Source organism: Lynx canadensis, chromosome B1, assembly GCF_007474595.2.
Source record: "Lynx canadensis isolate LIC74 chromosome B1, mLynCan4.pri.v2, whole genome shotgun sequence".
NCBI classification, from domain to species: Eukaryota; Metazoa; Chordata; class Mammalia; order Carnivora; family Felidae; genus Lynx; species Lynx canadensis.
Window position 1 is genome coordinate 146,576,828 of NC_044306.2, and position 22,885 is coordinate 146,599,712.

The 22,885-nt window shown below is 40.0% G+C and overlaps 1 protein-coding gene across 1 annotated transcript in view; it reads right to left on the bottom strand.

Moving 5' to 3' along the window:
* LOC115512558 (alpha-fetoprotein-like) overlaps positions 1-22,885 on the bottom strand; it is a 53,256-nt gene that overhangs the window by 16,111 nt on the left and 14,260 nt on the right. The window contains exons 6-12 of the mRNA XM_030313694.1: positions 20,889-20,986; positions 19,269-19,398; positions 11,934-12,148; positions 9,970-10,102; positions 7,756-7,853; positions 5,439-5,577; positions 2,702-2,928 (exon numbers count right to left, since the gene is read on the bottom strand). Of these exons, the coding sequence (XP_030169554.1) occupies positions 2,702-2,928; positions 5,439-5,577; positions 7,756-7,853; positions 9,970-10,102; positions 11,934-12,148; positions 19,269-19,398; positions 20,889-20,986 (1,040 nt within the window). The remainder of the gene's footprint in view (positions 1-2,701; positions 2,929-5,438; positions 5,578-7,755; positions 7,854-9,969; positions 10,103-11,933; positions 12,149-19,268; positions 19,399-20,888; positions 20,987-22,885) is intronic.

Here is a 22,885-nt window from a genome sequence, read left to right on the forward strand (position 1 = left end):
TATAATGTTATCTCCCTCATAAATTTGTGTGTAAGAATTTGATGAGATGCCATACATAGAGTAGTGCCTATCTATACTCAGAGACTTCCTCAAGAGGAAGAAAATTTGCACGCTAGAAGTAAAAGAGACCTCGTTCTTCTACATTCTCACATCAAGCCTGAACTAAAGAAAGAATGGCTAACTAAATGTCTCAACAGTCTTTGGGTGTTGACTGGGAGGTTTTAAAGGCTAGTTTGTGATTGGCTCACCTTGGAGAACTGAAGAAAGGATTCCAAGGGTCAGCTGGCATAGGAATTGCAAGTACTGTGATAAAACAGACCAAGCAACAACCTGTGCTTGCTGCCCATGAGTATGTATTCATTCCAGAAGCAACAAAAACTTTGCCTCACTTGGCAAGATGATATTGTTGGACCAATAGTATTTAGACCCTGCAAATGCATGTCTTCGAGTAAATAAATTAACTAGAAATACAGTAAGCTACCGTTTCTAATGAAGTTGGGGGAGAAGGAACAATGAGGAGGAGGGCTTGCATGCTTTCTCCTGAGGACATGATCAGGGGCATTAGGAGGGAACCGCCCCACCGTCAGGGGTAGGAGTGCTTTCAATGCATCCTGCTGATTCAGGGATATTAGAATTTCACCCTTTGGCTTTTTTCTAGAACAGTCACTTTTGGCAACTCCAAATGGGGCCTCTAACATCACATTCACCAGCAGCAGAATTCCTGCTGAGGGAGAATGCCTGGACCATGAGAATATGTTGGCTCTAAGCTCAGGAGCTGAATGGGAGTGAAGAGATGGATGATCAATGCCACTAAGAAAGATAACTCTTTGTCTTCAACAGCAAGCAAGTAGTCTCTTTACTAAGACCTGACAATGAGTTCCGTTCGATCCGTCTACGCAGGAGTGGGGAGAATTGGAGAAAATGCCAACCGCCTGTGAGATCTTAATCACCTGTGCTGTCAGTGGCAAAGAACAAATCAGCTGCCCTAAAGTTTTCTGTGCTGTGTGTGCTACTTCCAAAGCCCAGCCCGTGATGCCTCTGTCACCTCAGCCTCAGTCACAACCAGAAATCTAAGCCTCCCAGATCATCTGTCATCATGCTGATGTTTCTATGCCCTTAATCTGACCCATCTCCTGCTCTTTTGGTCCTCTGTCTCCTCTGTAACATGAGGCTTTCTCAAGAAAACGTTCCCAGGGCACCTGGGTGGCTCAGTCCATTAAGCGTTCGACTTCGGCTCAGGTCATGATCTTACGGTTCATGGGTTCGAGCCCCGCATCGGGCTCTGTGCTGACAGCTCAGAGCCTGGAGCCTGTTTCAGATTCTCTCTCTCTGCCCCTCTCTCTCCCCCTCCCCCCTCTCAAAAATAAACATTAAAGAAAAAGAAAACATTCCCATATCCACAGCTTCTCTTCTGAACTTCTCTGTCTTGCTCTAAACGAAAAAAGGAGGCTACCCAGAGCACATAACTTCCTCCAAGACCTTGCAAGATGAGACTGTTTTTGCTTGAAATCCACCTACCTTTGTATCTAGTTCTTTTTTACTGCTTTCAATATAACTCCTTCATTCTCATTTGAAAGCCACAGCTCCTTTGAAGTACAAGTTATCAAACTCTGACACCCCTTATCTTTACTTATTTCTGCCGCATATAGAAAGTCTTGTCATCCCCCTCATTTCTGATGACTTCAGACCCAGTTAATCACCTCTTTTCCCACCATTATCTTGACATTTGTCATTTTCTATAGTTTCAACAGCTATATTAATGATCCACAGGTGGCTGATAGATTACAAAAATGGACCAATTGTCCATCTTTCTCTGTATTCATGTCCTTTATGATGTGACTTTCCAACCCTTCCTATCAAGAAATGAAGTCTATTTCCATACCACTTTAATCTGGGCTGCCCCCATGACCTACTTTACAGAAGCACTGGCATTGCACGCTTCCAAACCTGGGCCTCATGAGGCCTCCACACAGCCACTTTCTCCCAGCTGCCGTGTGAAGAAGCCTAGGTTAGCCTGCTGGAGGACAGAAGACCATGTGGCCCAGGCCAGCCAGCTCCCAGCTGACTTAGCAGCTGACCATAGAGTCTTCTGAGCAAGCCCAGCTGAGAATGGTTGAGGCTCGCCCCAGATCAACAGACTCATGCAGTCAACCCACAGACCTCATTGCTGACTTCATCCAGAAACCCTTTTACATTAGAATACACATTGGGAAACCTTGTTCAAACGTAAAGACGTTGTATTCTACTGGCAGCATTTCTGACCAGTAGACTTCAGTATTGGTAACAGCAGCCAAATCAGAATAGCACTTTGCAAAGTAATAACTTATGTTCATAAAATTATCTAATTTACACATGTTTTCATATGCATTATATATGTATATGTCACACACACATACATGCATGCACCCACGCGCAAATGTTCCAAATTTTGCATTTTAGGAAAAATACTTTAATGTACTTCTCTGTCAATATTTTCTGACCAATAGACTCAATCTCATTAACCGATCTGATTGGGGTAGCAACCACGATAGCCATAGTTGCAAAATATGCCAACATTCTCAATTCTACTGGACCTCCAATGTAACATTTAGCTGATCCATTCATTATACAATGTTTATATCTGAGCCCAGTTTACCGTTTTCCATACCTCCTCCCCTGCTGGCAGAACAAATTAGAGAACAAACTAAACAAAGATTCTTACTTTTGCTTCTCAGTTTGGAATTGCTCCTCCCGAGCTTTGCACAAGTCCTCTTTAAGGCTGATGACTTGGTCACAGGATAAAGGTGGAGAAATGTAAGTTCTATCTACCTGCAGATCATCAAAGCATGGCTTCCTGAAGGCATATGAGTCCTCACAGCAGTGACCCACACCAGCATTGATAGGCTCTGCTTCGTGTCTTCTGCATAAAGCTCCAAGAATTAGTTTCGCCTTTCCCAGAAGAGAATTAAAATAAGAGCCATAAGGTTGTGGTCATTTTTTGTTGTTTTTTTTTTTTACTCCATAGAAAATAGGGCTAATAAGTATTCTCAGATTCTGGTTTCTGCTAGTTCATCCTGGATTTCACTGTTTAGGAAAAATCAGGAGGGTCAAGTGCAGCCTGGTTCCCAGACTTGTCCTCCCTCTTCTCATCCTCAAGTTGAGCTCACTTGGACTCCACTTCCAGGTTCCTCTCCAGTCCAGTTTATAGACCAGTGTTGACTTAAGGTTGGAGTTTCTTATGTTCTTTTAAATTAAAATCAAGCCTCAAGTCAACAGCACTGCTAATTTGACTCAGTTATATGACTGAAGCTCAAATCCAATTTCTTTCCGTTTTTTTGTAAGTGGACATCTGTAACTGCCACAGAACTTGGCATATGGTAGATGCTCTATGAATATTTGCCGAATGAATGAATGATGAGAGAAATCCTTGTATCCTATTTCAATTATCTCCTTCATTTTCTGGTCCTCTTCTAAAGCTGTCACCTTGCCTTGCTTCTGTGGTGTCTGATTGTTATCCTGATGCTCTCTGCAAGCCTGCCCATGTGCCTTTTCAAGTACGACTACCCCCAAATCCCTATCATTTAGGTATTTGGGGATGAAGTCATTGAGGCCAATAAGCATCAACATTTCATGTATGAGTTTATCCATTTTAAATGTAACCAAAGAGATCACCTAAAAATAAGGCTTTAGGAATCTAGAAGTCTAACTGAAAGTCCTTCCCCAAGAAAGGCAGGCACTAGATAACAAAAATTTATAATAAAATAAAAGGGAGACGAGGCTAGATAATAATGTTTTAAATCTGCAATCAAAAAAATTATATTTTATCAGAAGAAAGACCAATTTAGCATGAAAAAATTGTTCTATCAAGAACGTAGGGCAGAGAAAGCTGTCACCACACAAGAATTTAGTAGTGTTAAAATAATACCACTCGAGAGAGACCTGGAGCCTACATCTTGGAGATGTGAGCATACAGGTCCCTAGAGGGATGTTCTCCATTGTGAGGAAGACATAATTTATCATTCTTCACTACAGCCTGGAAGAAATATCCCTTAAGACTATTCTTTCCCTTCTTCTGATTCCATTTGCACTAGTCATATCCTACTTCATCGTCACAAGTATTCTGATCCAGGAAAAAGTGCAGTCTAGTTGTTAGGCCCAATTATTGCTGTCATTGGAAAGACATTTCTCATTGTAAATGAACACACTGGTATTCTGTCTAATAAATTTAACACTTGTGAGTTTGGTGTGAGATAATAGAAAATATAAATATTTGATCTTTGACCCTAGTTCCTGCCAACCGTCTTCCAAAACCCTTGTAAGTTCCTAAGTGATAAGAGCACTAGGAGCATCTTTTGTCCTAACGAGGCAACTCTGTGTGGGCTCGTGGATGGGCACTGGTCCCCAGAAAGACAACGTAGTGATTAGAAGCTTGGGATTTTAAGTCCCCCCCTCCCCGTCCATTTTCCAGAGAGGAGAGAGGGCCTGAAAATGGAGTTAATAATTGATCATGCATACATAAGGAAGTTTTTATAACATCCCAGCAGTATGGGTGTTGAAGAGCTCCCAGGTGGGCGAACCCATCCACATACTAAGAGGGTGACACACCCCAACTCCACAGGGACAGAAGCTTCTGCACTCAGGATGCTCCCAGACCCTATGTATCTCTTCCAGTCCTATGTATCTCTTCATCTGGAAGTTCACCTGTATCCTTTATCATACATTTTACTTATCTTGTAAACTTAAGTAAGTATTTCTCTGAGTTCTGCGAGCTGCTCTAACAAATTAATCAAACCTGAGGAGGGAGTCATGGGAACTTCAGATTTATAGCTCACCAGTCAGAATCACACAGAATCACACAGAATTACAATTGGACTTGTAATTGTTATCTGAAGTGGGATGGGAGCAGTCTTATAGGACTGAGCCCTTAACCTGTGGGATCTGACACTATCTCCAGACAGATGGTGCCAGAATGAGACAAATTGTAGGATACTCAGCTAGTGTCACACAGAATTGCTTGTCGTGGGGGAAAACACTTGGTGTCAGAGATGTTGTGAGTGTGATAGTTATGTAAGATTAAAGGAGAAACATGGGAAGAAGACTAGTTTGTTGCTGTTGTTGTTTTCCTATACATTCGAGTTAGTTTAAAATCAGCATTATCTTTGAAGTTGTTGGCAAAGTCATTTTTGTTGACTTGAAAATCCAAGAATTAGACCCTAGGGTATGATCCAGACAAAGACGTACTGAATCTGATATTGCCACCATTAGGGAAGTGACAGTCTTACCCCTGCTGCTAATCAAGACGATTGGCATGCGTTGGCCTAAAAGAATTTCTCCTGGGGACAGAAGTATTATGCTCCATTGACAGTTCATGAATGTGTCCACAAATATGAGATGGATTGCTGGAGGTTGGGGATTAGGACTTTAAGAACAGGCAAACATGAAGTCACAGATGTGCTTACCGAGTCCTCCATGCAGACAAATCGCTGTTCATCTCTCAGTGGGCAACATTTGGTGGCAGCATCTGCCATGTTCTTCGTGAATGTAACCAACTCTTGAGCAGATAGTTGTGGGACTTTCTTAGTATAAAGGATTATGAGCCTGAAAGAATAATTTCCTCTTACTCCTGGCAACGACTATGTGCCTATGATGAAGAATTCTAGAGTTTTCCTTAATATTTGACAAGCTGTGGTTTAGGCTGAACAAAGCATTAAACTGGGTTTAATGCTTTTTAATCTTTATTCCAATGGCCCAATAACTTCATCAGTATACCTGGAATTCTCTTCTCACCTCACACATTGCTCTACCCTGATCCACAAAAGATACTAGGACAGCTAATTTGGATGACAGCTTCTGAAATATTGTACACACAGTCCATTAAAGATTGCATTGGTTGTCTACAATGTGTAGGAACAGGGGCCTACAATAATGATCAGCAAATAGTGCCTACTCTCCTGGGGCTCACGCCATACTGGGCAAGATAGCAGGTACCCTTGAGGTAGTGAGGGGAGTACACAGTGCTGTAGATACACATGGAATGGCAAGCAGTCCCATCCCAGGCAGGTCAGGTAGGCCTCCTGGAGGAAACGACACGTGAGCTGAGATCTAAAAACAACAAAAATGAACCAGGTGAAAGGGAGTGCAAGTGGGAGGGGAGCCACTGAATGTGATTTTGGTTTTGTTTTGTGAGTTTTGTTTTGTTTTGTTTTGTTTTGGAGGGGGGGCAGGAAATTGGGAATCAGAAACAGAACAAGAAAGAAAGCTCAGTTACAGAATCAGAACTGCATTATTTTTAGGGTAATTATAGTTGCCATATAAAGAATGAATGGAGGTGAGCAAGAAGCAATGTGAAGGAAGAAGCAGTTTGAAGACTCTTCCGGAAATTCAGTTGAGAGACGCTGATACCCTGAACTAGGAAAGTGGTGGGAACAGAGGGACATGAGAAAGATTTTTTAAGGAAGAAGACTCTTACAGACCCAGATGTGAAGACAACAAAAAATCAGACTCGATCATTGCATTTTAAATTGAAATGGAGTCAGGGAAAGAATTTAGTTGTAACATCCAATGAAACAAGCAACCTAATCCAGTGGTTCTCAGAGTGGGACTCCTAGACCAGCAGTATCAGCAGCCCTGGGAACTTACTAGAAATGCACATTCTCAGGCCCCATCCCAGACTTACTGAATCAGAAACTCTGGGGATGGGACTGTATTTTAACAAGTCCTCCAGGTAATTTTGATGTATTGTAAAGTTTGAGAACCAAAGATCTAATCCTTAAGCCAGATATTTGCAACCAAACATAACATAGAAGTAATAAGCCAAATATTCTCTCGGAAAGAATACGTTTTCCTGGATCTATTATTCTGGACATCTATTTTAAGCTCAATATTATTGGACACTATATCAAACTGATTTTTTCCCCAACACTCTGCTTCTAAATAGACTATTACAGTAAGATCCTAAAGATTACTAAAAATTGGTTTTTGTTTTTGGATATACCAATCTTTTAAATACAGCGGGTTGCACCAGTCTCTGCACACAAGAGGTTTATGTATTCTCTCTGGCAAATAGCTATGGTATCCATTCATCTCTACCCTAGGTGCTGAAAATACTAAATTTGCTATAGGAACTGACTTGAAACTGACAAAGGGACCCTACGTTAGATTGCTGTAGCTTTGACTTAAAACTGCAGGCAGGGGTGCCTGGGTGGCACAGTCAGTTAAGCGTCGGACTTCAGCTCAGGTCATGATCGCACAGTTCGTGGGTTCGAGCCCAGCATTGGGCTCTGTGCTCATAGCTTGGAGCCTAGAGCCTGCTTTGGATTCTGTGTTTCCCTCTCTCTCTTTGCCCCTCCCCCGCTTGCACTCTGTCTCTCTCTCTCTCTCTCAAAAATAAACATTCAAAAAACTCTGCAGGCAAAGCCCCCCAAACTAAATGTGTGAGGGAGAGATATGAGGGAGGGGTGTGAGGGATATGAGGGAGGGGTGTGAAGGAGAGGACCCTGAAGAGACCACAGGACGGGAGTCAAGGTCTGCTTGGTTCCCTAACCTGTGGGCATTGACCAGAACTCTGGAAACTGGCCTGGAGAGCCAGGTAAAGGCACATAAGTCTGTGTAGATATCTGTATTATTAAAACAAAGATAGGTTAATTTTGAACTCACATTTTCCTTGGCCTCTGACATTTTAAGGTTGGATGTAGACTCATAGCAGCTCTCAGCATCAGGGGTTAGCAAAAACTCACCAACAAATATATAAACCTGGACAATATCTTGAAAGCATACCTGTCATGGAAGTTAGCATCTCCTAATTTCTCACGTAAATCACAGTGATTTTTTATACGCTCATGGCTTTCACCAACCACTCTTTGGAACATCTCTTTCTGGAAAATAAAGATAATCAATGTTTATCACTGTAACAATATATCTTGAGGTAAGATTGCAAAACCGTCTTCTGTAACAGTTTAATGTAACTGTTTTCCTAAATCCAGGGCTTTATTTACTTAGTGAGTTTGCAAATCTTGAAGAACATGTTTTGGTAAAGCAGGAATGTCCATGTACTTTGCAGAGAAAAGAAGTGGTACGAGATTGATGTTTAGTTTCTGGTGTATAAACTCATTTGTGGGTTTAAATGGCGAATTTTAGAAGAATAAGGCAATCATTCATCAAGCCAAAAAGACATTCCTAAAGGTAGTTTATAGAGCTAAGTTTGATTGGTCAGAGTGTGTTGGTTATATTTAATAAGACAGCCTTTTTACATAAACAGCACAGATAAAGAGATATAGATATAGGAATAGAAATACAGATATAGGGCACCTGGGTGGCTCAGTCGGTTAAGCATCTGACTTCGGCTCAGGTCATGATCTCACAGTTATGAGTTTGAGCCCCGAGTCGGTCTCTGTGCTGACTGCTCAGAGCCTGAAGCCTGCTTCAGATTCTGTGTCTCCCTCTCTCCCTGCCCCTCCCCCACTCACACTCTGTCTTTCTCTCTCTCTCAAAAATAAATAAATAAACATTAAAAATTTTTTAAGAAATAGAGATACATATTAAGAAGTCATGGTTTGGGGCGCCTGGGTGGCGCAGTCGGTTAAGCGTCCGACTTCAGCCAGGTCACGATCTCGCGGTCCGTGAGTTCGAGCCCCGCGTCAGGCTCTGGGCTGATGGCTCAGAGCCTGGAGCCTGATTCCGATTCGGTGTCTCCCTCTCTCTCTGCCCCTCCCCTGTTCATGCTCTGTCTCTCTCTGTCCCAAAAATAAATAAACGTTGAAAAAAAAAAAGTCATGGTTTAATAAAAACATCTACCAGCCTTCAATATAGTACAGCACTCCACAAATACACATTGAAATGAATCAAATGGAATTCTCAGAAGTAACCGCAAGTTCAAAGAGTTCTTCAGCCATGCACATAAAATTCCAGTGGGAAAATACAAGCGACCTTCTAACCTTAACTCTTCAGTAGGAGGACTGGTTATCATCTTAACCAATCAGACCCAGTGCACCTGATCCTAATAAGCAGTGTTTGTTACAGTGAAAATGTTACCAGATTTGCAAACTATTTACCTGGATTTAACCCTTAGCCTTGTCCTTTACTGCCTGTGTGATATTGAGCAAGTCTTTTAAACCTTCTAAAACTCAATACCGTCATCCAGAATACAGTTAATAATTCTGGCATTACCTATGTCACTGGACTGGTGTCAGGATCAAATAGGACGCTGATGGTAAAGTCGCTTTGTAAACTCTAAACACCCACGCTCCTGTTATTAACGTTCATGCTTATCCTGTTATTAACGTTCATGCTTATGCTATTATCATAGTGATTATTGTGGAGGTCTACTGGCTACAAAAGGGTGCTCACCTACAGGGGACTAAATTACCTTCATTGATCCTTCTCTCTAGAAACAGAAAGATGGTAGATGTACCTGCTTGGGCCCAGACAGGACAAGGGATGCCTTCAAGCCTCCACCAGCACCCCACCCTCTGTAAACATGTAAGCCACTGCTTAGATAACAAAAGCCAGAGTCACTTGGTTCCTGGTAATCCGTGGATAAGTGATCACCTGGTCAGATTTGTAAGGTCACCTGCTTTTTTCATGTCAAATGCATAACAGAGCTACTGCCTGTAAACAACATCATCTGGCCTGAAATAAGGATGGTTTCCGGGACTGCTTGTTGGAAACTGTCAACCTTCCCATACCCTAATACACTGTGCTTTCATGCTACTAGCTACTATGCCCAGGAGACACTCATTAAAAGAGGAGATTGCACAGAGAAGGTTTCGTGAAGCACAGAATGTACAAGACAGGGATTCATATAGAGAACTGCTACAGTATGACGATGTGGCCTTTGGCTTAGAGGAGAATCACATTCCTTGTTCAGTGCTCGCAATTAACAAGCATATGCACAATCATTTTACAAAATAGGACACTATTAACAGCGCTGGAATTATTCTCATGTTTGTAATCACTTGTGAGTAACAAGTTAAAAAATAAAAAGGAATTTACCCCATGGCTATAGCATTCCAGAGGATTTTCTAATTTACAGCATTTTCCCAATAAATTTTGATATACTGTATACACTCTTAAAATCAAAGAAACTGCCAATTCTGAATGTCTTCTTGAATATTCATAAAGAAACCTATATCCATATGAAACAGATAGTAAACAGTAAAATTTAGAAGTCGTGAGTTTTCTCTCAAAAGCCAATTATGATTATAAAATTTATTCAATATTGTAACTGATTTTAGGCATTTGGAAACCTTGAGAGGATGGCAGGGAGGTTTTACTGACTTCATTTTGAGAGAAGGAAACCAAGTCAGTAAAATTATGTGATTTTTCCAAAGTCACACAGGAGTGGGTGTCAGATTCAGAATCTGAAACTAAAACAATCTGATTGGCTGATGGGTTCCTGGCACAGGAACTTTTATGAGAAATTAATTTCAAGTGTTTGAATGAGAGTACATTTTTCTCAGGCATCTTTGAGGCTAGATTTTATAAGTATTAGAATTTTTTTTTGAAAGAAAGTGCCAGCTAGGTATTAAATCACCATCTTCCCCTCTTGTCCAGATAAACATTCAAACCTGAGTAGTCCAAGCATAATCTACACATTCTTCTGTGTTACAAGAAAGAGAAATTTGGACTCTAGGATATTTACAAAGGAATCACAGAACCACAGGAGGCAAACTTATCTTATCCAGCCACCTCAGTTTATAGCTGGAACACTAGAGCCCGAGGAAATTAAGTGGCTTGACCTACATTCCAAAGCTTATGCATAACAAAACTAGACTTGGAACTCTCGTCTCCCAATTCATAGTTTAATGTGATTTCCACTAGGAAGGTGAGCCTATCGACTTTTCCAGTACCAAATGCAAGTTTAGGAATGAGTAGTTTCAGGCAGTGACATTTACTTTTATAAGCCACATCAAATGTAATTTTGGAAATATAGCTAAAGTCATTCTACAAAGAACTTTGAAGAAAATTCAAATTCTTATGCTTTGTTGGAGTTTAGTTGCTTCAAATAATGCTTCACAAAGTGACTTCGGAAATACTTCAATCACACAGCAATATTGTTTTAATATTACATATTGAAATCAGTTTGTCTTGCACAAATTAGTATGCATTTCTGAACGGACACCGGAGATGTTAATAGCCCATCTCTCTAATCTTTAAATGCCCCACCATGGCTTTGGTAATAGGTATTAAATTAATTAGAACAGAGCTGACCAGGTATTCCAATCTGAAGCCCTTAGAGATGAGTCCCTTAGAGCAAAACTTGCAAACACTTAACCCTCATTGTGTTCTTAAAAATGCCTGTATTGGGGCGCCTGGGTGGCGCAGTCGGTTAAGCGTCCGACTTCAGCTCAGGTCACGATCTCGCGGTCCGTGAGTTCGAGCCCCGCGTCAGGCTCTGGGCTGATGGCTCGGAGCCTGGAGCCTGTTTCCGATTCTGTGTCTCCCTCTCTCTCTGCCCCTCCCCCGTTCATGCTCTGTCTCTCTCTGTCCCAAAAATAAATAAACGTTGAAAAAAAAATTTTTTTTAAATAAAAAAAAAAAAATGCCCGTATTAGTCGTCAGTATTTAAAAAATCAAGCGACTTCCAGCTTCTTTCAAAATGCAGTGGACCCAACAGCCCAAAGCCTGCGTTTCCACACGCTAACAGGTGGCTGGAGCTGTGCAAATAACTGCCACCTTTTAGACTCCACAAAGCATCTCCTCTGGATCACCGTTCCCATGCAGCCACTCATTTACGTCATGGGCCAGCCTCCGTCATCATTCAGGTTTACAACCTTTCCCCCCAAAATGCATAAGTATAGTATTCCATTAGTAAGATTTTACAATATACATATATATATATACATATATGTACATATATATATGCATATATGTACATATATATACATATATGTACATATATATGCATATATGTACATATATATACACATATGTACATATATGTACATATGTATTACTCTGGCAGAAGATCATCTTGCTGGTCGATGAATTGCTTGCATACAAATCGGTCTTCTGTAAACCTGCTGAGTGGCAGAGATGGAAGATCAGGTTTGTCATCATTTTCTGAGTTGATAATGCATTCCCCTCGGAAAGGCACAGACAGTGCACAGCAGGGAGTGATTTTGCTGGATAGGGTCGACTGTTTAGAACAGGTATCGTTCATAAGCCGGCTCTATAAAACATGAAAAGGGTAGTTATTTTTGATGACTTCATTCTGAACTTATTTATTTTTGTTGTTCTTGCTAGAAAACCAGAGAAAAACTTGGCACTCCTTTACTCTTGGCAAATTGAGAGACCGAAAAGGTCATTTATAGTGACTTGTTCTAATAAGGAGAGCTGCTCTGTTTGATCTTCCTCAAGTGTCACAGGCTCTTTCAACATCTCTTGCACTTAAAGGGAGACAGACACAATAATAGTGTCCATGGTTAGCCCCACAAAATACAAATGAAGAGAAGAGTTTTATTGTCCTGCTATTGTGGTTATTGTTTTAGGATTCCAGTTCGGAAAACATTTTGTCTCTGTCATTTACCATATATATTATCATATTACTATTATGTTTACATATTTAACATATTTACTTACAAATATTATGTGTGAATGATATTTACAAATATTAAATTTTACAAATTTACCCACAAATATTATGTGTGTGTGTGTATGAATAAGCCAATCTCTCTACGCTTAAGAAACAATCTAATTCGAGAGTCAAATAATTAAACAACAATCGTAATGCAGTATAATAGAAGTTGTAAGAGAAGTGCATATGTGATGCTTTGGAAGAGAAAAGATTGGCAATCCAGACTGGATGGAGTCAGAGTGAAGATCTTAAACAATCTGAGTCTTGATGGACAAATAAACTTAGTTGGAAACCAATGAAAAGGAAGAACATTCTAAAGTTATTCATCTTTATATATAAAAATCTTGGAAGTGAGAGAATATGACATTTGGGGGAATGATATATCGGATATTTGGGGGGTTTTGAGAAAATGTAGTTGAGAAATGATGGAGAACAGTATGGAAGTTCCTCAGAAAGTTAAAAATAGAACAACCCTATGACCCAGCAGTTGCACTACTAGGTATTTGCCCAAAGGATACAAAAATACTGATTCAAAGGGATACGTTATCCCTGATGTTTATAGCAGCATTATTTACAATAGCCAAGATCTGGAAGCAGCCCAACTGTCCATCAATAGATGAATAAAGATGGCATGGTATAAGTATACAATGGAATATTATTCAGCCATAAAAAAGAATGAACTCTTGAGGAGCCTGGGTGGCTCAGTTGGTTAAGTGCCTAACTTTCGCTCAGGTCAAGATCCTGCTGTTTGTGGGTTCAAGCCCCATGTCTGACTCTCTGCTGTCAGTGCAGAGCCTGCTTCAGATCTCTCTCCCTCCCTCTCTGCCCCTCCCCCACGGCTCTCTCTCTGTGTCCAAAATAAATAATTCAAAAGAAAAAGAATGAAATCTTGCCATTTGTAAAGACATGGATGGAGCTAGAGCATATTAAGCTAAGCGAAGTAAGTTGATCCGAGAAAGACAAATGCCATATAATTTCACTCATATGTGGAATTTAAGAAACAAAACAGAAAAGCATAGGGGAGAAAAAAGAGAGGGAAATGAGGAAATACACTCTCAACTATAGAGAACAAGTTAACGGAGGGGAGGTGGGCAGGGAGGTGTGTTAAATGGGTGATGGGGATTAAGGAATGCACTGGGTGTTGTATGTAAATTCTACACCTGAAACTAATATTACACTGGATGTTAACTAACTGGAATTTAAATAAAAACTTGGAACGGAGAAAAATAATAGGGAAAAAGAAAGAAAAAAGGAAATTATGGAGCTTGAACCAAATGAGTGATTGGGCAGACGTAAGAGCTGACGCATAGAATTGACAAGATTTTCATAAACGATAATTAGATTGGAGGCAGGGGGTGAGGTGAGGACGAAGAATCTAGAAGGGTGTAGGACACTGAGGTTAGCACTATTTACTGAAGTTAATATTCAAGAGAAATTAACAGATTTTAAGAGAATAGCCGAAAAGGGACACCAAAGAGTTAAGATGTTTTAAGGCATCTATTAGGCATCTGCATGGAGATTTCCTCTAAGCAGTTAGGACTTTAGATTAAGGACTCAGGAAAAAAGAAGAAAAATGAGCAAAGGTCTAAATATGAAAGTAGTAAGTTGAAGCTACATCAACAGGGTCACACTGAGACTGTTAGGGGAGAGTCTGTGCATTAGTTAGGTAACCAGAAGGCTTTCAGTGACTTCTGTAGGTTTGTTCCTTTCTTAATAAAGAAAGAATGCCTTGTGAGAAGACAGGCATATTGCCTCCAGGCAGTCGTTGGGGGTAGGAGTAGTTCCAGGCTGACAGAGGCTATGTCATCTTGCACCTGTGGTTTCTAACATTGCCTTCGGATTGGGGTGCTTGGGCCAGGAGATTATTATGGGCCAGGCCTAGAAATGGCATAAATCACTTCTGACCAGAACTCAGTCAGGTTGTCCTCACCAAGTTGTGAGACAAGCAGAAAATGTGGTTCATGGCTCAGCAACTCATCTAGGTCATGGAAAAGGAGAATGAAAGATGGCCAACCATCTCTGACTATACGTGTAAAATGAGAAAGGAAAAGGCCAAGAACAATTTTTAAAGCGTAGTAGAAGAGGGGAAGAAAATTGATGAAAGGAACTGTAAGAAAACAGGCATTCCAGGTAGATGAAAAACCTCTCCCGCCATTTCTTACCTTCTAGACACACCTATGCAGAAATAATAAATGCTTCTGAGAATTTATTTGACTGGAAAAATAAACCAGTTGCCGTGGTTGACAGCTTTAGCTCTAAAGTCAGACTTCCTGAGTTCTAATCTTGACTTTGCTACTTCCTGACTGTGTGACCTGGGCAAGCTACTTTGCCTCTTCATGTCTCAATTTCCTCATCTATAAAGTGGGGTTAAAATAATACTTAACGTCTTATGGTTGTGGGAAGTAAACAGACTAGTAATTGTTAGGGACAAAGAAAGGAGCCCGGAACAGATTAAGCACTAAAAAAAAAAAGTGTTCATTAAGTAACAATGAAATGTTTGAAATTAATGCCTGGCACACAGAAATCATTTTTTAAAAGTTTGTGTTATAGCAATTATTACACAGTCCCAGAATGTCGGTCTAATAGTGCCTTGAAGTCAAAGAAAGAGAAAGAACTTTACAATGTAAAATTGAATTACATGGACTGTGTATTATAATAGACTGATAAGCCCTACTAACTCACATCACTTAGTATTAAAACATCTAGTATAAAGATTATTTGCTTTTTATGTTGGTGTGGTGTTGTGAAGCATCATGGGATGATATAATAATCATTGATAAAAACAAAAAAGCTTTCTAGGACATACAATTTAAATGTGTACAATCCATACAACATTCCTGAAAGCATTGGGAGAAATACTCTTTAAAAGACAATTAGAGGGGCGCCTGGGTGGCGCAGTCGGTTGAGCGTCCGACTTCAGCGAGGTCACGATCTCGCGGTCCGTGAGTTCGAGCCCCGCGTCAGGCTCTGGGCTGATGGCTCGGAGCCTGGAGCCTGTTTCCGATTCTGTGTCTCCCTCTCTCTCTGCCCCTCCCCCGTTCATGCTCTGTCTCTCTCTGTCTCAAAAATAAATAAACGTTAAAAAAAAAAAATTAAAAAAAAAAAAAAATAAAAGACAATTAGATCGAGACAAAAAATAAACAGTAGAAAGGGTATCCTTTTCTTGGTGAGTGCTGAGTAATGCACAGAATTGTTGACTCACGATTTTGCATACCTGAAACTAGTATAACACTATATGTTAACTACACTGGAATTGAAATGTTTTCAACGGAGAAAGAAAGAATGAAAGAAAGAGAAAGAAAGAAAGAAAGAAAGAAAGAAAGAAAGAGAAAGAAAGAAAGAAAGAAAAGGGAGATGGGGGAGGAAGGGAGGGAAAGAAAGGGAGAGAAAGAGAGCTAAAGTTCTTCCTTCCTTCCATCCTTCCTTCCCTCCCTCCCTTCCTTCCTTCCCTCCCTTCTTCCTTCTTTCCCTCCCTCCCTCCCTCCCTTCCTTCCTTCCTTCCCTCCCTCTTTCCTTCCTTCCTTCCTTCCTTCCTTCCTTCCTTATTTCCCTTCCTCCCTCCCTTCCTCCCTCCCTTCCTTCCTCCCTCCCTCCTTCCTTCCTTCTCTCCTTCCTTCCTTCCTTCCTTCCTTCCTTCCTTCCTTCCTCTAGTGGAATAGAGTGTATCAAAGAAATGATAGTACAACTGAAATAATTCTTGTTAGCAAAATTATTAAAAAAGAGTAAGTACAAAAAAATCTAAGAAGTCAACCCAACAACTGAGATAAAACACCTAAGCGAACCTGAGAGAATAAAATTAAAAGCATAAACGCAGTAGAAATAATAAATCAGTTCGAGAACTTTCTCTTGGAGAACACTGGTACATGAAACAGGAGGTTTGCAAAGCTAATTAAATAAAGGAGAAAACACAAAATACATGGAGAAAAGGAAGTATAATTACATATTTGATGTTTTTAATTATCAAATAATAATATTATGTGGAACTTAATAGGTAAATAAGAAAATGTTGACAAAGGAAACTTTAAAAAAAAATGTATATTATAGGGTGCCTGGGTGTCCTCTGTTGGTTAAGTGTCTGACTTCGGCTCAGGCCATGACCTCACAGTTTGTGAGTTTGAGTCCCACAATGGGCTGGGTGCTAACAGCTCAGAGCCTGGAGCCTGTTTCAGATTCTGTGTATCCCTCTCTCTGCTCTCTCCTGCTCACACTCTGTTTCTCTCTCTCTCAAAAATAAATAAACATTTTTAAAAATGTATACTATAAAACCTGACCACAAAATTCTCATTAGTCACAATAGTCTGAAATTCACTGAATTTGTGAATACTGAATAATGAGCCCTAAGGGAATATAGGATCAGGTTCCTGTAAGCCCCGGTCACATTTTCATTGTCAACAAATCAAGACGTATCTTTGTTTTGTGTGTGTTTCTATTCAAAGACACATTATTAGGGCACCTGAGTGGCTCAGTTGGTTAAGTGCCAGACTTCGGTTCAGGTTATGCTCTCACGGTTCATGAATTTGAGCCCCACATCAGACTCTGTGATGACAGCACAGAGCCTGCTTGGGATTCTCTGTCTCTCTCTCTCTCTGCCCCTCCTCTCCTCAAAATAAATAAACTTAAAAAATTTATTTAAATAAAAAGACCTTATTTAATATATATTGTTCACTTATTAATGTTGAACGAATACATCTAACACATTGTCTTCTCCAGAAGCACATCATGACTTTTTGCGTTTAGGAACACCAGATAGCACTTCAGCACTAGGCTTGGGGGCCACTTCAAATAGCTAAGTCACCCACAAAAAAACCCCACAAAATGTGGGAAATGTGGCACTAGACTGTAGGAAGGAAGCTTATTTACAGTATGAGAGCTAAAACAAGAAGGTGAGCCTGGTCGTATTCCCTCCCAGCTGGGACCCTGTGCATCAGGCAACTCAAATGCTCCACTGTTCTGAGCATGCCCTGGTCTGTGGATGACCACACAAGTGCTCTGAGTATTAATTTGGGGGTTACAAATCAATTCTGGCAAATAAGTAATTCACAAGTACAGAATTAATAAACAATGAGGATCGACTGAAAAATGTTAAAAGAAATCTATAGCAAAAGAAATGGAAAAGCTGTCCCACCAATTTCTTGTCTCAGTCTCTGCTTCAGTCTCATGGACAAGTTCTTTCAAACCTTCACAAAACAGGTAAGACCCAATACTATTATATTATTTCAGAGACTTCAAAAGGAAAAACAACGCAATTTTTGGAAGTTAGCGTAACTGAATACCAAAACCCGGAAGTTCTAGATCAATCTCACATGTAAACACAAATGCAAAAAATTGGAAATTATGTCCATATAAAATCCAGAAATACAGTAAAAGGAGATTGACTTAAGCAATCTAAAGATAGTTAAAAATTAAGAAATGTGTTAATATGATTCAACGAATAAATTAAATGAAAATCAAATGATCATCCCCAGAAGACAAAAGAACACTTACTAATGTTCAGCATCCATCCTAATTAAAAACAAAACCATCTCTAAAATGGAATGAAAATCTTTTAAAAAAAATTTTTTTTTCAACGTTTATTTATTTTTTTGGGACAGAGAGAGACAGAGCATGAACGGGGGAGGGGCAGAGAGAGAGGGAGACACAGAATCGGACACAGGCTCCAGGCTCCGAGCCATCAGCCCAGAGCCCGACGCGGGGCTCGAACTCACACACCGCGAGATGGTGACCTGGCTGAAGTCGGACGCTTAACCCACTGCGCCACCCAGGCGCCCCTGGAATGAAAATCTTTTAACACATAAACAATATCTTTGTCGAGCCAGTAACTGTGAACTTTGTCCGTTAAGGTCTGGACAAAGACAGGAATGCCAGAGCAGTCCACAGTTACTTTGTATTGTTTGTGAACACTAGCCAATGCTGTGAAATCATTCAAGACTGTTCTGGCATTCCTGACATGGTGCAGAACTACAAATGGACCTGTTCTGGAGTTCCCGGCTTGGCGCAGGTATTGTTTCTGTGTAAAGGATATTAGAGATTTTGTTTTGTTTTATTTTAATTATGATTGATTCTGTCAGCCCCCCAATTTCTCTTACTTTTCCCCCAAGTTCACCTAATCATACAAATAACACTCTCTTAGCCTGTCCTGAAAAGCCAGGACTCCTTCTAAATATGCGGAGTAGAGTTTCTTTTTTTTGTTTGTTTTTAAATTTTTTTTCGTATATTTATTTTTGAGAGAGAGAGGGAGAGAATCTCACGAGGGGCAGAAAGGTGGGGAGAGAAAGAGAGAAGCGGGGTTCACCAGAAGTGGGGCTCGTGTTCTACCTGAAGCAGGCTAGGAGCTGACAGGAAGCGGGGCTCGAACTCATGAACCATGAGATCATGACCTGAGCCAAAGTCAGACACCTGACGACGGAGCCACCCAAGCGCCCAAGTTTTTTAAAGGCTGAGTGAGTTTTTGTTTTTTTTTTTTAATTTTTTTTTCAACGTTTATTTATTTTTGGGACAGAGAGAGACAGAGCATGAACGGGGGAGGGGCAGAGAGAGAGAGAGACACAGAATCGGAAACAGGCTCCAGGCTCTGAGCTGTCAGCACAGAGCCCGACGCGGGGCTCGAACTCACGGACCGTGAGATCATGACCTGAGCTGAAGTCGGACGCTTAACCGACCAAGCCACCCAGGCGCCCCAAGGCTGAGTGAGTTTTAAGAAAGAGGAGGCTCTCACCCTGCCAAGTACACAGGCTACCACATCTCCTTCACAACAGGTCTGATGCAGATTTTTAACATCCCCGGCCAGTTTGGCAATTTCAGAAAAGTTAGCTTTCGGTTGTTTCTTAGTCAGCAGAACCAATTCCCTGAAAAGAAAAAGAAGTGCATTTTAAACCGTATTTTGAGTTCAATGCTTTCTAAAATTAGTTCTAGTTCATTGAGTAACCAAAATAATAGAAACCCATTTGCAAATGTAGGATGAAGAGACTATGTTTTAAATGCTTTCTGTTTCTTCAATGATAGCACTCAGAGCCACGCAAAGATGTGAATCACAAAACAAACACCATTCGGTTCCCGATCATGCAAAATATAGTCATTTTCAACATTTAAATTATCGCTTAAAGAAGCTGAGTTGCTTAGATGGGTAATTGGAAAATTTCTCTGACCCAACTTTCTAAGTAAAATCCTTCATCACAAAGAAAATAATTATGAGAGTCTTGGGTCTCCCTTGTCTGTCCTTGTGAACAACTGAGCAGCATCTCTGAAATTTCCCTGGAAATAGGGAAAACGGGCCTGCCTTATAAGGAGAACTAAGCTTCCATGCAGCTCAGGTCTGTCCCGAATTGGGGAAGAAGGTGATAAAAGGAAGGATACATCTGGGCCAAGAAAGAGGCACACGGAGTAACATCAAATTCTCCCACACTTTCCATCCCTACCCTGAAAACGTCACTAGATTTTTCTATTCTTTTTTTTTCAATTTTTTAAAGTTTATTTATTTTTGAGAGACATAGAGACAGAGTGCGAGTGGGGGAGGGGCAGAGAGAGAGGGAGACACAGAATCTGAAGCAGGCTCCAGGCTCTGAGCTGTCAGCACAGAGCCCGATACAGGGGCTTGAAATCACGAACTGCGAGATCATGACCTGAGCCCAAGTCAGCACTTAACTGACTGAGCCACCCAGAAGCCCCTAGATTTTTCTGTACTGCAAGACACTGGAGCCAAAATCCTTTTTATCTTCACAGAGACAAGAATACATTTTATCTTCCAGCCTTTATCATGCAGAACGATTACGTGCCTGCATCTGAACGTACAGAATCTTTTGCGCACTAAGGCAGAGGCTTAGGGATCTGAGCGGATAGAAGAAATTGAGGCAGGAAATAGTGGGTTTAGATGAGGAATAGTGTGGTTTCAAGTCCAGCTTTATGTGCCCTATTGAACAGGCAGGTAGCATCCGTATGGAGAAAGGAACCAGGTTTGTACTGAAAGACATTATTAAATGAAAGAAAAATGATTTTTTGACCAGAATGGGGTGCTTGGGTGGCTCAGTTTGTTAAGCGTCCAATTTCGGCTCAGGTCATGATCTCACAGTTCATGCCCACTTCATTGGAGCCCACTTCGGGCTCTGTGCTGATAGCCCAGAGCCTGGAGCCTGCTTCAGATTCTGGTCTCCTTCTCTCTCTGCCTCTCACCTGCTCATTCTCTCTCTCTCTCTCTCTCTCTCTCTCTCTCTCTCTCTCTCAAATAAATAAGAAAGAAGAAAGAAAGAAAGAAAGAAAGAAAGTTGATTTTTCAAATGAGTTTGATCAAATGGGGTGATCCAACAGCAACAAAGTTCACATATCTCAATCAGTAACTTACACTGCTTTTGATACTTTGTGGTTGAATTTAATCCCAATTTCACATAAATGGTGATGCCTCAAAGATATTTCTCTCACGTATTTCCTGATGGGTTCTAACTGTAATCAGAAAAACAATGGATCAAAGACATGTGGTAGTAATAGAAAAAGTTAATCTTGTCATTAGTAAATAAGAAAGAAAAGTAAAAGTTGTGTATCTCAAAATTAGAAAGTCCTTATTGTTTTGTTTAAAAGATACCAAATCCAAAAGCACAACGTGGTTGGTTGGTTTCATAAAATAGCATCTCACTTCCCAGAGATCACTTGGTCTAGAAGCTCAAACCTTTAGAATATAAAGACAAGAAAGTGAGCAAGCAGAAGTCCAGACAGCACTAGAATAAATTGCAACAATGTCTTACAGTTGTGTTTTATTTTTATTCAAGTTACTAGCTCTGCCATCTGGCACATGTCTCCTATTGCAAATCTAAAATATATGCTCTCCAGTTTTGCAATATATATTAATGGAGTCCCCCCGCCCCACCCCTCAAGTATGTTTGCCATTTTCAACCTAGGATTTTTACTTTGGAAACTATCGCAAAAAAAATTCGTCTAAATAAATAAAAACATAATTATGCAAAAATGAGAACATGCATGTTTTGTTATGAAAGCAAAAATTCAGAGACAAACTGTCTCAACAGCAGAGTGACGGTAAGGTAAATAATGGCATATTAATTTTGACAAAATGTTTACTCTTAATAAAAAGTTCGCATTTTTAAATCTCAAATCAAAGCTATATATTCAGTGTGATCACAACAATGCACAAAATAAAATCTGTGAGTGGAAAAATGAATAAAAGGATATACACCAAATTGGTATCTCTGTATGCTGGGCATATTAGTAATATTTTAAAATTTCAGAATAGTTCTATATTTTCACTTAAGAAATTATAATGACGATAGATTGTTTTTACTTTGGGTAACTGCACCTTACAGTGCTATTTTTAAGAACAAGTTAGAAAATATATACAAAGGCAATATTCAAACCACAAAACTGGCACAACAATTATAATTTAATGTAATAATTATGATTAAATGTAGCTAATTATATTTTTATAATACTTACACATATAATTATTACTTTAGTCATTTTGTTGTATTATACTCATTTAAAATCTAATACAAACAAGCCCATACGCTTCTTCATGAGAGAGTCTCTGAAGACTTAACTCATAAACCACATTCTTTGATCATAGACACAATTTTTACGCACTTGGTTATGGAATTTTTTCTGAGGAAGAAGCGAGAACTACTGGGAACAGACACCCTGGAGGCAGCAATACCGTAAAGATCATAAAGTGGGGGAGAGAAGGGAAGAACTCTTAGCGAAATTATAGGGGCATGTTTTACATTAAGGAAATTCTCCAGTGAGAAAGGTTAAGATTAAGAAAACTTTGTAAGTACAGGCACCTGGGTGGCTCAGTCGGTTAAGCATCCGACTTTGGTTCAGGTCATGATCTCACGGTTTGTGAGTTTGAGCCTTGCATCGGGCTCTGTGCTGACAGCTCAGAGCCTGGAGCCTGCTTCAGTTTCTGTGTCTCCCTCCCTTTCTGTCCCTCCCCTGGTCTCACTCTGTCTCTCTCATTCAAAAATAAATAAAACATTTAAAAAATTAAAAAAAAACTTTGTAACTTAGAAGAGGAAGCATGTTACTTAAAAAAAAAAAAAAACAACTCCACAAAAAGTTCATTCTTCAGAAATGCAAAGTAATGAGACATAAGACTGCACGATCTTTTATTTTTGTTGTCTTTAATTAATATAAAACCAAAAGAAAAAAAAAAGACTGCCCTGCTTAAAAATTCAGAATTGGCTTCTGAAGGCGTCACTAGGGGACAAATAGAAAAGGAGGTAAGAAATATACATATAAATATCTTTAATGATAATAGCTATAATTATTGAGTACTTAGCATATGCCAGAACTCTTTAGATACATTATTTAATTTCTCACACCAGATAAATGATG